Below are 16,176 nucleotides of genomic sequence, written 5' to 3'. Positions count from 1 at the left end.
TATTGAAGCAATTATTATTAAAAAAATTGCTAGATAAAATGATAATAACTATTGAAAACTCACTAGAGAAGAGTCAAGATTTGAAAAATGTTACATGTTAAAGAGATAAAGAGGAAATTAAATATTAAATTTTATATTAAACAACTAATAAAGTCTTAAACTTTCAATACATACGCACATAAATAGTTACCGGAAAGGTTCTTATCTTATAAGTTCTTAACTGATGTACATAAATAGTTATTGATATAAATGGAATATAATTTGATGTGCATCAAGCTAATAAAAATCAACATTAACAATGACCATCTTAAGGTAATGACCATCTTAAGGTTTATCTTAAGATAAAATTGGAATTTTTTAATTTAATTTTTAATGAAAAATTTATTACATAAATAATCATTGATCTCGCAGGGAAATGGAGACAGTTAGTTCATCTAGTTGAATAGGGAAATGGACATGCATATGGTTCAATAAGGCCTACAAACCTCTATGAGCAAAATAGTATAAATAATAATTATTGATAATTAAATTTAAAAAAAAATCTTTTTTATATAATAAAATTTAGGGTAAGGGGATTGTGTTATGATTTAAAATAGAGAAAACTTTCAAGCTTAAAAGTGCTTACATTTATCTTCCTCTAAATACACTAGTAAAACTCCAACCCATAACTTTGAGATGCAAGACCTTTTCTTAACCATTGTGTCTTGTTGGCTTGGATTGGTTTTCCATCACCATCTTTCTAGGTCCCACTTGTGGAATTTTTACCACCAATAGCATTAATTACCTTATTTACCATAACGGCATTTGGTGTAATTTGCTTGAATTTGCTTTTGTCACATGAATAATAGAAGACAAAAAGAAGTTAGACCATAATGTGTTTAACAAATGGAGTCATAAGTTCAATTAAATGTCTTAGGGTAGGGTGGAAAAACACTAATAGTAGTTAAAGATTAAAATCAACATTGTATAGTAGAAAAGTTCAGTTTAATAGTTAAATTTCATTTTTCAACAAATTAGTCAATGATAATTAAGTAAGATTATACTTTAGAATGTACGTATAATAATCTTAACATACCCATAAAGTTTTGTTTAGATTGATGGAATGGAATGGAATTGATAAAAATTTCAGTTTGAATTTGTAAAAATTGAATGGAATAAAATGGATTATAATATAATGCATTTCATCGTATACCATCATCTCTTATTATTTTTCTTTCCTCCATGAAACATCTTAATTTTAAAATTACTATTTTATCTCTAATCTTTTTATTTGAACAAGTAGTGTGTCCTTTTCTCGACAGGCTTCATTTACGTTATTCTTCTCCACAGTTGTCATTATCCATCCCAAATATTAGACATTTTTATCAGAAGTTGAAGAGTTCAAAAGCAAAAAAACAGAAGAATGTAAATGTGAATATTCCATCTTTTGGACATGTGAATGTGTTGAAGTAACAATATATAGAGAGGGAAGTGATGGTATTGGTAGTAACATGTAACAAATTATGAAGTAAAAATGAACAAAAAGAGAAAAAAAATTGACTAAGTAAGAAAAAGAGGATCATGCAAAAATAGATATAAATGGATTTTTAAGAAACATCTAAAAAGAGAATACAAACAAAAAGAAAAAGGTGACATGAAACTAACCTTTACATGGTTTGGTTTTGTTGTGGTAAAGATCAATTAGAGAGACGAGTACTAGAGGGAAGTAGGAAGTGAGATTCTCTTTCTTTCATTAATGAGATAATAAAAATAAATAAATAATGAATGAATGGTGTTAACTATTAATGGATAATCAAAATCAATGCTACTTTATTTTTAAAAAATAAAAATAAAAAAAAATCAATGCTACATATTTGGCTTAAAAAAAGTTTAGATGAGTCAAGTTTCACAACTTAACAGAGATAGGTCTACATCGGAGACTCTCTAAAGAAGTTGAATTTTTAGTTATTTTTTATCAATTGAGTCGAACTTCGTAATTCTTTTTATTTTTGTTATTGATAACTCATGCATACAATTGAAGGAGATAGGATTCGAACATCAGCCGCAACATCTGATATAACGATTTTAACATTTTTATCAGTTGAGTTAGGACTCGTAAACGAAACAATTTTTATTAATATTATTATTATTCTTCTTTTTTTAGAGGAATTATTATTATACTCCATACTTATTAAAACGAAATAATTTGCCGGAAAAAAAAAAAAAAAACTAGTAATGAATAATTTGTTTTTTGAGAGGAGTAATGAATAATTTGTTAAAGATGTTTGACCGCTGCACTTCATCACACTAAACCGCCCAATCATTGTCTTCTGTCACATTTTCTTTGGGTTACATCTTCTTCCTACACATTTATTAATTTATGGGTCTTTCTAACCGGTGTCATCAGGACAATGGTTAAGGAAATCAAAAGTAGTATATTTACATTGAATTCAACAATGTTTTAACTTTTAAAAAGTTAAATTCTTCACTTTTCACCATAGTTTTAAAACTCGGCTCTGTCATTGACTCGGCGGGGGTACTGGGTCAATGGTCGAACCAGTGAGTCGTTGATCGAACCGCATAATTGAACCGGATTAAACCGGATAACTCGGTCTATATGAAAAATGTGTACTTGTATTAAACTGAGATGAATCAGATTAAATTAATCACTTAATCTCAAAAATAAAAATAAAAAATCATAAAACCTACCAATTGTCAAAATCAACAAAATTAATCACTTTATATGCACATTTTATACCTACACAAATGCATACCATATTTAAATGAATATTAAAAATATATAAGAAACAACAATTTTTTTTTGAATAAAGAGAGAAACAAAAATATTAAAAAAGTATGTATTTTACTTATAAATATGTTAAACTAGGAACGTTAACGGTTTATTATAATTTAAAATAGAGTTAAATTAAGTTTTTTTATGAGTTAAATTGACAACTACTTGAATCATGGGAGCAATGGCCAGGGTGTTGCTTTGTCTAGGGAACATTAAAAATATAATAAATAAAAAGTAACAGTTATCACAAAAAAGCATGTAGTGTAATGGTTAAGGTTTCTACCTTGGTTGTTACTGGTTGCGTGTTCAACTCCTGCCCATGCCAATTTTAATATTTTTTATTAAAATATCATAAGCGCGGTTCACTGACCCGGCCGGTTTTCGAAAACCGTCGGGTCATCGGGTTTTACCGAGTTTGACCGGTTCTTTCCGGTTCACACCGGTTTAATAGCATATCCGATCCAATACTTGGCTCGAGCCGATCAAGTGTCCGGTTCCCAGTTCAACCGGTTGAACCAGCCGGTCCGAGCCGGGTTTTAAAATTATGTTTTTCACCATTTCTCAATGCAATGTTTCCTTTTTATCATCTTAACCATTGCCCGTAAAGCACTATTTAGCATTTCCCTAAGTATATAGTCATATTAATTTTATAGAAAAATGCTAATTAATGTCTTTAAAGCACTAGTTAAGAAAACTAATATAGAAATATGGTTAAGAAAACTAATATATAAAATAAACTTTAGAGTGAGGGGATTGTGTTAGGTTTAAGGTAGAGAAAATTTTCAAAATTTAAAAAACACTGATAAAAGTGTTTACATTTATCTTCTTCAAAATACACCAGTAAAATTCCAATCCATTTTTGGGATCCAAAACCTTATCTTAATTATCCATCTTGCTTGGCTTGATTTTTCATAACAGCATTTCCTTATTTACCACTAGTTAAGCAAATTCAATACACTTGTGGAATTTTACCGCATTGATTCCTTATTTACCATAACAGCATTTCCTGATTTGCTTGAATTACTTTTTTTTTTTTTTTGAAGGAATTTGCTTGAATTACTTGTTGCCACATCAAGAATAGAAGACAAAAAGAAGTTAGACCATACTGTGTTTAACAAAATATTCATTTTAAATGAGCTTGTCTTTTACTCCTATTTTATACTATAAGAATTTTTTTAAAAAGGTGGTGAGAGGAATTTTCAAATCAAATATGAGATCATTTTTTAGGGGAATCAAATAGAAGACCGTTGATAATATAATTTTTTTGGTTGATACGTATGCAATATATTTTTATATCATTTTTGGTTGATACGTATGCAATATATATATATATATATATATATATTATTATATCATTGACTCAAATTGTATCACTCTTTCGGGGAAAAAATGCATTTTAAACTAAAAATAACAATAGTTATTAAACAACTTTTATTTTTTTTCTTTTTAATTTGTAACTTTTGAATCTCAAAATAACTCAAGTCAAATGGAGGCAAAAGTTCAATTAAATGTCTTAAGGTAGGGTCGACAAAAGACTAATAGTAAGAGATTAAAATCAAAATTGCATAGTAGGAGTGTTACATTAGTTAGGCATTTGAGCAGTTATGTTTGGTGAGCTTCGACATCACCTTAATCAGTTTATTCATATGGCTGGCTTACCCAGATCTACACATATCCACCTAAAGGTAATTTGGTTTGCTTTTGTTTGGGTGATGTGGAAGGAAATGAACAACAACGTATTTAATAATGCGGTTTGTAATCCTTCTTCTTTCTTAGAAAAAGTTAAGTTAAATTCTTTCCTTTGGTTTAAATCAAAACAGGCAGCTTTTAGTTACATTTATCATGATTGGTAGAAACATCATCTCTTATGTATGGGCGTCCACTAGTTTCCAGTTTTGTTGTTGGTGCTTCTGATGTTGTGGCACCTTCCTTTGTAAATACTTTTGGTCGCATCATCTTTTTGCACATCTTGTGCGGGGTGATTCATCTTTTGCACCTTCCTTTGTAAAATTGAATGGAATAAAATGGATGATAGTAGAATGGATTCCATCACATGCCACCATCTTTTTTTATTCCGACCTTGCCAAAAAAAATTCCAAAACTGACCCCTATGAGATTTATTTCTCAAAATGACCCACTTTCTATTTTTTTTTCATTTTTTCTTTTGTCGTTTTCCTCATTCCCGCCATTTGAAACGGCGGGGATGAGCCCACTCTCTGACGCATGTCTGCGCGTGACAGGTTCTGCAGGTTTGACTTACTTTTTTTTCATTCCCGTCGTTTGAAATGGCGGGATTGGATATTTGATTTTTTTTCATTTTTTTGTTTTTGTTTTTTGGGCAACTTATGTATATTAAAAACACAGATAATAATAAATAAAAACATATTTTGTCAAAAAAAAAAAAATAATAAATAAAAACATATTAATGAAAATGATGATAAATATTAGGAAATAAATCTGATAGAATTAGTGAAAAGTATTATTGTAAATTTTGCAGCGTGCGAGGCAAGCAATCGGGTCATAAATATTACAAGAGCCCAATAAACTAAATAAATAAATAAACCTAGGATTCACAGAAAACAAAATCCAAGGCAGATTTGTGTCGTGCAAAAAACAGAACAGAACATAGACGCTGCCGATCCAAGAATTGAAGGAAGACAATTTAACAGGTCAGAAACGTTTGGATAAAATTATTATAACATGTGTTTATGATGCTAACTAGAGGCTTTAGAATTTATTATATCATGTTTGAATTATTTAAATAAGAATTGATTTTGCTTGATTCAATTTGAAGCTAGAATTTGTAGATTTTGGCTACTGCACTTGATTTTGGTCTTAAATTTATTGTCAAATCCACTTTTACATCTAAACATAAATCAATATAAATTCAACTCACTTTCATTGAAAATCGATTATGTTCACTGCACAACCAAACATAAGCAAAATGATTTTAAGAAGTATTTTTCTAACTTTGTTAGGTCAGTCGAAGTGTTACTGAAGATAAAGATAAAGAAACGAAGGAATGACGAAGAAGAAAAGACAAAAGAAAAGTGATAGAATTAGTGAACTGCCTGACCATGTCCTTCTGCATATAATTGAATTTATGAATATAAGACAATCTGTTCGGACTTGTGTTTTGTCTAAACGATGGAAGAACGTTTGGAAAAGTCTCACTAATCTCAAGTTGCATCACACCAAGAAGGCAAGGGCTGATATCTTCAACAAGTTTGTATCCCAAATCTTGTCTGGTCGTGACGGCTCTCTTCCCCTTCATAGCCTAGAATATGTGCATGATGATGCCGTATATTATTGCCCTAAAACCACACTCTTAGATATCATGGAATTAGCTGCGTCACATAATGTGCAACAAGTCACAATCAAGGTTGAGCGATGGAACATAAAGGATCTCGAACTTCCCACTTCCATTTTTAATTCTCAATCTATGACATTTCTTAAGCTTGACTTTCGGTATACATGTCCATATGGCCTTGGTAAGATGTTTCCAAAATCTTTGAACTTGCCGGCATTGAAAACCTTGCATCTTACTGATCTCATCTTCACTACAAGTGACAATGACAATGGCTGTATTGAGCCCTTTTCAACATGCAACATGTTGAGTAATTTGTTCATTGTCGGTTGGTTTTTACAGGATGATGCCCCCAAACCCTCTCCATATCCAATTCCAAGGTTTCTAGTCTGACCATAGATAATATCCACATGAATAAAGAAGCCGACAATTACAAAGTTGTGTTTTGTACTCCGAAACTTACTTGTCTCACCATCAAGGTTCATCGTCCTACGACTTTCCCAGCCCCCTCTGCATGCAATTTACCTTTCATTGAAGAAGTAAATATTATTTACTCTTTTCGTTGTATATCAAATGAACGTTTAATCGTCATGACTTGGTTGCAATTACTAGCTAATGTAAAGATGATGACTCTCGATTTCGAAACCTTTAAGATGATGCTTATGGTAAGTTACTTTAATATCATTTCTCCTCTTTATATTTTTTATGTTGCTCATGATAGGTATTCATTTGAATGAATCCAATTCACTCTAATTATGCAGGTTCTAAGAAATAATGATTCAATGAGAAATCAACTTCCTTGCTTTGTTAGATTGAAGTCATTGAAACTGGATGTTGGTCATGTAACGATATATAAAGAGAAGATAATAGAAATGGTAGCATAACTACTTCCTTGTTACAATTCACATTGTTAGGAAGGCATGCATAGTAACTTTTAGGTATTGATTTTTACACAATTAATACTCACTTTTGTCTCTAATTTCCATTCACCAAAAATTATTTACTTTTTATTAATTTTTAATATTTTACTGGTGCAAGGTTTAAAGAAGCAGATATGATGGATAAAGCAATTAATAGATCTTGAGGACGATGGTGGTGGCAGTAATGTCGACTACAACTAGCTATCTCTTTGTACAACAATATTTATTTGTCTACCTTATATTATATCTAGTCTTTTTTCAAACTATATTATTATGGAATAGTATTTGGTGAAAGGCCAAAACGGCATTTTGGAAATTGCATATAATGAATATTCAACCAAATGTGAAATCAGCAAGACAGTTACATCAATTTCGGTTAAGTCAACTTATGGTAAACTTGAAGGTCTTTTGTTGAGAGAAGATTTGTGGAGTATGGAGGAAAAAGGTGTTTTTAGCAAATTGTGGAAGAGTCCGGCACCTTCGATGGTTGTTGCGTTTTCTTGGAAGCTTATACATAACCGAATTCCAACTAGGGTGAATCTTTTGATGAGAAACGTCCTTCCACCTGAGGCCCCTACGTGTTGCGCTTTATGTGAAAGGGTGGACGAATCATCAATTCATCTATTTCTCCATTGTGAGGTTGCTGGTAGAGTATGGCAGGGTGTTATGGGGTGGTGGGAGAGGATGATGTTAATTCCCCCTAACTTCTTCATCCTTTGGGAGTGTTGGTGCGGAGGGGAGAGGAATAAGAGAACTCGTAACGGATTAAGGCTTATTTGGCATACTACGATTTGGGTGTTATGGAAAGCTAGGAATAATCGAGTATTTAATAATCAAATTACATAGGTGGGCGAGATTGTGGATGAGATAAAGGTGTTATCGTGGCGTTGGTCTTTGGATCGTATCCATATATCGCCGTGTTTGTACTATGAATGGTGTTGGAATCCAAAGGAATTTTTATTGCGACTGGTTTAAGGTGGCCTGCTGATTTTAATTGTGTTGGAGAGGGGTGGTCAGTTTGGTCCCTGGTGTTTTCTGCAGGTTTAAGACTATTTTAATAAAAAAAGTCTTTAAGATTTTAAAAGACTGTGTAAGATTGTATTGATTCTGTGAGATTTTAAAAGACTTTTTATGTAAAAGACTTTATACACTCAAGATTTTAAAGGATTTATCACACAGACTTTTAAGGATTTCAAAGGATTTCATGTGATTTTAAAATTTCAAAATATTCAATAAATTTTAAGGAAAAAAGAGCAAACTTACAAGCGTGAATGATAAAAATAATGAACAAATAAATTCTAGCGTTTGAATAAAGAAAAATAAAACCAATAAAAAATTCTTTTACTATTGATTTTCAAATTTTAAGAATTTTATGGAATTTATAAGATTTTAAGGGACTAAAAAACACTCTAACACATTTTTCTCAATACACATTTTTTATCTGTTAAAAATGTTATTCCCATAAAATTCAATTGTACATATTTAAAATTATGCCAGCACTTACAAATCTTTCAAAAAAAAATATTGTGTCAGCCATTACAAATCGGTCGAGTTACACGAGTTTACCGAGTGTTAACTCAGTCAAACTCGTTAAACCTTCCAATTTTACCAGAAACCGATTTTACCTGATTTTTGTACCTAAAATGTAAACTCAATAATCTCGGAGATTTAACACTCGATTTGCGGAACATTGATTATTCTCAATACAATTTTTTATTTTTTTTATGAGATAGAGAGATGGAGAGAGGGGGATGAGAGATGAGAGAGAGAGAGAGAGAGAGAGAGAGAGAATGGAAAGATAGAGAAACGAAGAGAGAATAGGGGGAGAGAGAGAGAGAGAGAGAGAGAGAGAGAGAGATGAGAAGAAAAAGATAGTAACTTTTAAAATAAAGAAATCTCATCTTTTCATGAAAGACTTTTTCTTGTTAAAATTACACTGCAAAATCCCACAAAATCCATCAAAATCCAATTTATTAAACAATCCTTCGAAATTTGAATGATTTTGAATACCACAAGATTTTTTTTAAATGATGAAAAGTCTTGATTGAATACCTCAAGACTTTTTTAAAATGACAAAGAGTCTTGATTGAATACCACAAGACTTTTTTTAAATTGCAAAAAGTCTTGATTGAATACCACAAGACTTTTTCATAATTAAAAAGTCTTTTAAAATCCCATATAATCCTAATCCAATACATCCCCTGTAAGTTTAGAAAAAAAGCAATTGCAGTTACATCATTAAGAATTTAAGATCTCATTTGCATAATGTTTGTGGCACAAGTGTGTCAAGACTCAACAATCAATAATATATATGCTATAAATGTTTTGAACAGCTAAAAAAGTGAAATTGGTAATGAGGGATAAGTTACTCATCATTCATCATTAGTTTAATCAATCAAAACATTGTGCTCAATATGTTAAATAAGTTAAAAAAAAATTATGGTCAATAAGCTCAGCAAATATGAAATTCAAACTCACAATATGTCCAATATGAGTTGAGTTGAGTTGAGGCTAGTGTAAACATCTTCTAATATCACCAACAGTCAAGCACACTGTCCTTTGTCTTTCAGTAAGCACATCATACCTGTTCACACATTCAAATGAGTCAGTGAATTTATTACACAACCTCAACTCAGAAGCATTTGCCAAACTAAAAAACAAGACCAACTCAAAGAAAATCTCTGCTAAAAACATGAAAAAACCTCGGCAGCAGCACACCAGGGAGCAAAATAAATCAAATGTAAATTTTTACTAAACATTTTAAGAGGCTATTGATCCCTAAACCTCAAATACCTAAGACTACCAAAACAGGCCACAAAAACAGCACACGCCCAAATCCAAAAAATCCACCTCAAGCGACTAACAACCGATAACAGATACTAAAAATCTGTACACAGAAAAAAAATGATTGCGAAGTTTTGGAATCCAAAAAACTCGACAATAGATTTCTGAAAGGGTAAACTTTCATCGATGTTAGTTTCATTTTGTTTAATTAGCAAGCAAGAGGGAATTAAAATTCTTGTGAGCATCATCTTCTATCTTATAATTTTCATTAAATCAGAAATGACATGAGCAAATAAAAACATACCTAGCTATTCACCTCCTTTATTGGAGGAAGAAGCTTCAGCCGCACTAGCAGTAGCAGCGGCGGCTCTCAGTTTGGCTCTCTCTTCGTTAGCAACATCAACTGCATTAGAAAGTCTGCAATACATTTCTTTCATGTCTCCGGATGTCGTACCTAGAGCATCCCATCCATGAAGTCTTGCTTCAAAGCAATTTCTTGCTCCACGGTCCCTCCAAACTAACTTTTCATCTTCACTCATAGCTTCCCACAAATCTAAAGAAACTTCAAACCTCATTCTATTCTTCTTCAACTCATCCAACCTAAAATAGAGAGAGAAGAAATAAAAATAAAAATCTATAAATCACAAAAATAAACAAAATTGTATAAATACGCACCAAAACAGTTCAAAAGCTACTTCATCACCAGCTTCCCTCTCTTCTTGCTGCCATGACTTTTTTGGCTTTTCATGATTTTCTTTGCAAGACAAGCACCATCCATCATTATAATTGCACAAGCAGGTCATCTCATGTCTTTCCCTTTCATAAGCTGAAACAAAATAAGATTAACAAAATTATAACTCATAACAACCAACCATCCCAGATTCTCAGAAGAAGAAGAAGAAGAAGATTGAAGTAGAAGTAGTTTGAATATTTGAAAAAAGACAAAAAAAAAAGGTAAAAGTCTATCAAGTTTGGAAAGATGTAATGTAACATGTAGCATGGTTGAAATGAACATGATGAACATGAACATGATCATGAAATCTAAACACATTCCAACAAAAAAAACATCAACAATGAAATGTAAGAATTGATTGAAGATGAAAATAATAAATAGGTAACAACCATCCCAAATATTAGACATTTTTCTTAGAAGTTGAAGAGTTCAAAAGCAAAAAACAGAAGAGTGTGAATGTGAATATGCATATGAATGTGTGTGTGTTGAAGTAACAATATAGAGAGGGAAGTAACAGTAAGAAAAAGAGGATCAAGCAAAAATAGATATAAATGGATTTTTAAGAAACATGGTGACATGAAACTAACCTTTACATGGCTTGGTTTTGTTGTGGTAAAGATCAATTAGAGACACGAAAACTAGAGAGAAGTAGGAAGCGAGATTCTCTTTCTTTCATTTTCTAATGGTATTAGAGAAACAAAAGTAAATAAATAATGAATGAATGCTACTTTATTAAAAAGAAATAGCCAATGCTACTTATTTGGCCTAAAGAAGTTTAGATGAATCGGATTTCGCAACTTAATAGAATTAGAGTTACTTCTGAGACTCTCTAAAGATGTATTTTCGTTGGCAATAGTAGTTGAATTTTTAGTTATTTTTTATCAATTGATTCAAACTTCGTTAGCTCTTTTTATTATTGTTATTATAGATAAGATCACAGTAGTTATTGATAAGTTAGGATTTTGTAAAAATTGAATGGAATAAAATGGATTATATAGTAGAATGCATTCCATCATATACTATCATCTCTTATTATTTTTCATTCCCTCAAATGAAACATCTTAATTTTGTAATTACTATTTTATCCCTGATCTTTTATTTGAAAAAGTAGTGTGTTCTTTTCTCGACAGGCCTCACCTACGTTATTCTCCACAGTTGTCATTATCATCTTGCTTATTCTATTTCTGTTTTGTTCAGCATGTTTCTTTTGTGTTCCACTCTTCTTGTATTGCAAAATTTGTAACTGTTTTTGTTCCCTACATTTGAGATTCTTATTAACTTGGTTGAATGATGATGATTGATACAGTTGGGTAGTGTGCTTTGTATTTTTTTTTTGTGAAGGAAGGTAGTGTGCTTTGTATGAAATGCTTTCTTTTAGGAGGCATAATATTAAATGTTATGGTTATGTCTGGTCTTGCAATAAAATTAGTGTGCTTCTGAATTTTTTTAACTGATATAGAATTCATTTGATATGTTTTGTTAATTTTTGACATAATATTGTTATTAAAATAATGATAAAAATAAAATAAAATGATAAATAATATTTGTAAAATCATTTAGGAACAATTTTCTTTCTCAAATTAGAGAATGTTTGACTTTGATTCTAATGATCAAGCACATATCAATGAGAATTGATGTACATTATTATATATTATTGTACCTAGTCAATAGCCTTTTATTCTATTTCCTTTTATACTGTTACACAGTTATGTCTAGGCATAATGTAAAGAGTACATTTGTGTATATATACTCAATACAATGAATGAATAACATTTATCATTCCCAAAACATTCTTTCTTGGTATCAGAGCTTTAAGCTTGAAAGCTCTCGATCCTCTTAGTCATGTCATCCGCTGCACAAACAATCCAAAAGAATGATCTGCCCTCAACCATCTCTGTTAAGCTGGACAGAGAAAATTTTCCCTTATGGAAATCGCTGGTCTTACCTTTGATAAAAGGAAGCAAGCTTGATGGGTATTTGTTAGGGACAAAACAACGTCCTGAACAATATATCACATCAACTGACCCAAATAGCAAGAAGATCAATCCAGAATTTGAGGATTGGCTTGCTCATGACCAACAAGTCCTAGGTTGGTTACGAAACTCGATGACAGCAGGAATTGCAACACAACTCCTGCACTGTGAGACATCCAAGGAACTTTGGGATGAGGCTCAAGGTCTTGCCCCGGTGCTCATACAAGATCTCGAGTTATCTATCTTAAGTCAGAATTTCACAGTTCTAAAAAAGGAGAGATGAAAATGGAGGAATATTTGATTAAAATGAAAGGGCTTGCAGATAAGCTCAAGCTAGCAGGATCTGCAATTTCAAATTTTGATCTTGTAATCCAAACTCTGAATGGATTAGACATGGATTACAATCCCATTGTGGTCAAGCTATCAGATCAAATTGATATAAGCTGGATCGAATTGCAAGCTCAATTATTGGCTTTTGAAAGTAGACTGGATCAACTCAACAATCTCAACCTGAATGCCACTGCTAATGTTGCTAACAAGACTGAATTTAGAGGAAACAGGTTCAACTCTCGGGGCAATTGGAGAGGATCAAACTTCAAAGGTATGAGAGGTGGCAGAGGCAAAGGTAGAGTCAATAATTCAAAACCAGTTTGTCAGGTATGCACCAGAACTGGTCACACAGCCATAAGTTGCTTTTATCGCTTTGACAAGTCCTACTCAGGCACAAATTACTCAAACTCTGAAAATGAGAAGCAAGGCACACACAATGCATTTGTAGCATCACCCTACAGTAGCCAAGATTATGAGTGGTATTTTGACAGTGGAGCCAGCAATCATGTTACACACCAAACTGATAGATTTCAAGATCTTGTTGAACACACTGGTAAGAATTCATTGATGGTTGGAAATGGGGAAAAACTCAAAGTAGTTGCCTCAGGTTCCTCCAAAATTAACACTGTCAATCTGCATGATGTTTTATATGTACCACAAATCACCAAAAACTTGTTAAGTGTGTCAAAGCTAACCTCTGATAATAATGCTATTGTTGAATTTGATCATGATTGTTGCTCTGTGAAGGACAAAGTGACAGGGAAGGTTCTTCTAAAAGGGATACGTAAAGATGGATTATATCAACTTTATGATGCTACTCAAACCAATAAAGACGCATGTGCATACTTGTCAGTGAAAGAAAATTGGCACAGGAAGCTTGGTCATCCTAACAATAAAGCTCTAGACAGAGTGTTAAAAATTTGTAATATAAAGACTTCACCAAGTGATCAACTTGAGTTTTGTGAAGCTTGTCAGTTAGGAAAGTCTCATTTGTTGCCTTTTAAACCATCTTCCTCTCATGCTCAGGAATTTCTAGAACTAGTTCACACTGATGTATGGGGCCCTGCACCAATTAATTCAATTTCTGCTTTTAAGTATTATGTGCACTTTGTTGATGATTTTAGTAGGTTCACTTGGATTTATCCTCTCAAACAAAAATCTGAAACCATTCAAGCATTTATGCAATTCAAAAATCTAGTTGAGAATCAATTTAACAAAAGAATAAAAATTATACAGTGTGATGGTGGAGGTGAATTCAAACCTGTTCAAAAGGTTGCATTAGATACAGGAATTCAATTTAGGATGTCATGTCCTTACACTTCTCAACAGAATGGTAGAGCAGAAAGAAAGCATAGGCATATTGTTGAACTTGGTCTAACTCTGTTAGCTCAAGCAAAAATGCCATTGTCCTATTGGTGGGAAGCATTCTCCACCGCAGTATACCATCACCAGTCATTAACAATGAGAGTCCCTACTTCTTGGTTCACAAGAAAGAACCAGACTACAATGTCCTTAAACCATTTGGATGTGCCTGCTACCCTTGTCTCAAACCTTACAACAAACACAAGCTCCAGTTTCACACAACTAGATGTGTTTTTTTGGGATACAGCAATGCACATAAAGGGTACAAATGTGTCAACTCACATGGCAGAATTTTCATCTCAAGACACGTAGTCTTCAATGAGAACCATTATCCTTTTCATGATGGATTCCTTGACACAAGAAATCCTTTGAAAACAATGCCTCTAACTGAAAATGTTGTTGCATCTTTACCTCTTTGTCCTGCAGGAAACACGTATAACAATACAAATGATGTAGAAGAACTAAGTTCAGATGAAGAGAACTTAGATTCACAAGAAAACTCCAACACTGATCAGACAGCAACAATTGAAAGATCCATTGATGCAAATGAAGATTCTACAAGAAGTTCCTTGATTAATGACTGACATCTATTAGTTAAGAAGTTCCTTGATTAATGACTGACATCTATTAGTTAAGAAGTTTGAATCATATAAAAGGCTATCAAGTTTACTTTCAAGGTCTTTATATAAGGGATGAGTTTTGTAGACAATTACCTCTTCTTCATCATCTGTTTGAGCCATCAAACTTAAGTTGGCTTCCTCATCTTCTTGTGATTCTGTTTCTTCCATGTCATACCAGGTGATCATAGCTTTCTTCTTGAAAGGTGGTTTTCTTTGCACCTTTTTAATGTCAGGACATTCACTTTTGTAGTGTCCAGTTTTGTTGCAGCCAAAACAAGTGACCTGACTTTTGTCAGTTTCAGTTCTGTTGTTGTTGCTTGTGTTGGGAAATTTCTTCCTGATTTGATTTCTTCTCATCATCATTCTTTGTATCCTTTTTGAGATTAGTGCTAGTTCATCTTCAGCTTCTTCTTCATGAACTTCTTCTATTTCTTGTGTTTCTTGCAAATCATCTTCAGTTACTGATGAGGTTTGCTGAGAGGCTTTCAAGGCAAGTGACTTTACCTTCTTTACTGGTTTGTCTCCTTGAAGTACAACTTCATGAGCTCTCAGTGAACCAATGAGATCTTCCAGGTTCATAGATTTCAAATCTTTGGCCTGAGTGATTGCAGTGACCATAGGTCTCCACATACTTGGAAGACATCTCAATATTTTTCTGATTCTCTCATGAGTGGAATATGCTTTTCCAAGAGATCTCATTTCATTTACTATTGTAGTAAATCTGGCATACATCTCATCAATGGTTTCATTTTCACTCATTTCAAAGACTTCAAACTTTCTGACTCCAATGTCAATTCTGGTTTCTTTGACATGAGATGTACCTTCATGATGTACTTTCAAGGTATCCCATACCTCTTTAGCATTTTTGCATTCATCAACTCTTTCACTTTCTTCCATGGTTAGTGCACATGATAGAAAGAGTCTAGCTTTAGAGTTTAGCAATACCTGAGCCTTTTCATCTGTTGACCATGCACTCTTAACTTTGATGATCCCTTCTTTGGTTAGTGGAACAAAGTCTCCATCTGTGATTACTGTCCACATGTCATTGTCCTGAGATCTGAGAAAGAGTTCCATCTTGCCTTTCCAGAAGTAGTAGTTTGAGCCATCAAAAAGTGGTGGTCTGTTTGATGATCCTCCTTCAGCTATGTATTTGACTTTAGACATACTTCCTGAATCTTTTTTCTAACACTTGTTTAAGTGTTCAAACCCTTAGAGCCGTGCTCTGATACCAATTGAAGTAGATAAAATAGTCACAAGGAAGGGGGGTTTGAATTGTGACCCTTTAAAAATTAATCCTGCCACTTAAAAGTTATTCTCAAGTTGATAACTTGGAATGGTTAAGTTAACAGACAAACTTCAGAACGTTCTGAAGTA

The 16,176-nt window shown here is 32.6% G+C and overlaps 2 protein-coding genes across 2 annotated transcripts; both read left to right on the top strand.

Moving 5' to 3' along the window:
• Positions 1 to 5,795: 5,795 nt before the first annotated feature.
• On the top strand, positions 5,796 to 6,473 carry LOC112422876 (F-box/LRR-repeat protein 13). Its single transcript, XM_024786615.1, has one exon. The coding sequence runs from the start codon at positions 5,796 to 5,798 to the stop codon at positions 6,471 to 6,473; it is 678 nt and encodes a 225-aa protein (XP_024642383.1).
• Positions 6,474 to 12,359: 5,886 nt separating this feature from the next.
• Positions 12,360 to 12,773, top strand: LOC112422875 (uncharacterized). Its single transcript, XM_024786614.1, has one exon. It carries the CDS (start codon positions 12,360 to 12,362, stop codon positions 12,771 to 12,773), a length of 414 nt encoding a protein of 137 aa, XP_024642382.1.
• The last annotated feature ends 3,403 nt before the right edge of the window (positions 12,774 to 16,176 follow it).

This window comes from Medicago truncatula, chromosome 6 (genome assembly GCF_003473485.1).
Source record: "Medicago truncatula cultivar Jemalong A17 chromosome 6, MtrunA17r5.0-ANR, whole genome shotgun sequence".
NCBI lineage: Eukaryota > Viridiplantae > Streptophyta > Magnoliopsida > Fabales > Fabaceae > Medicago > Medicago truncatula.
Note: the sequence above shows the minus strand (reverse complement) of the source record. Positions and strands in the feature narration are given on the sequence as shown.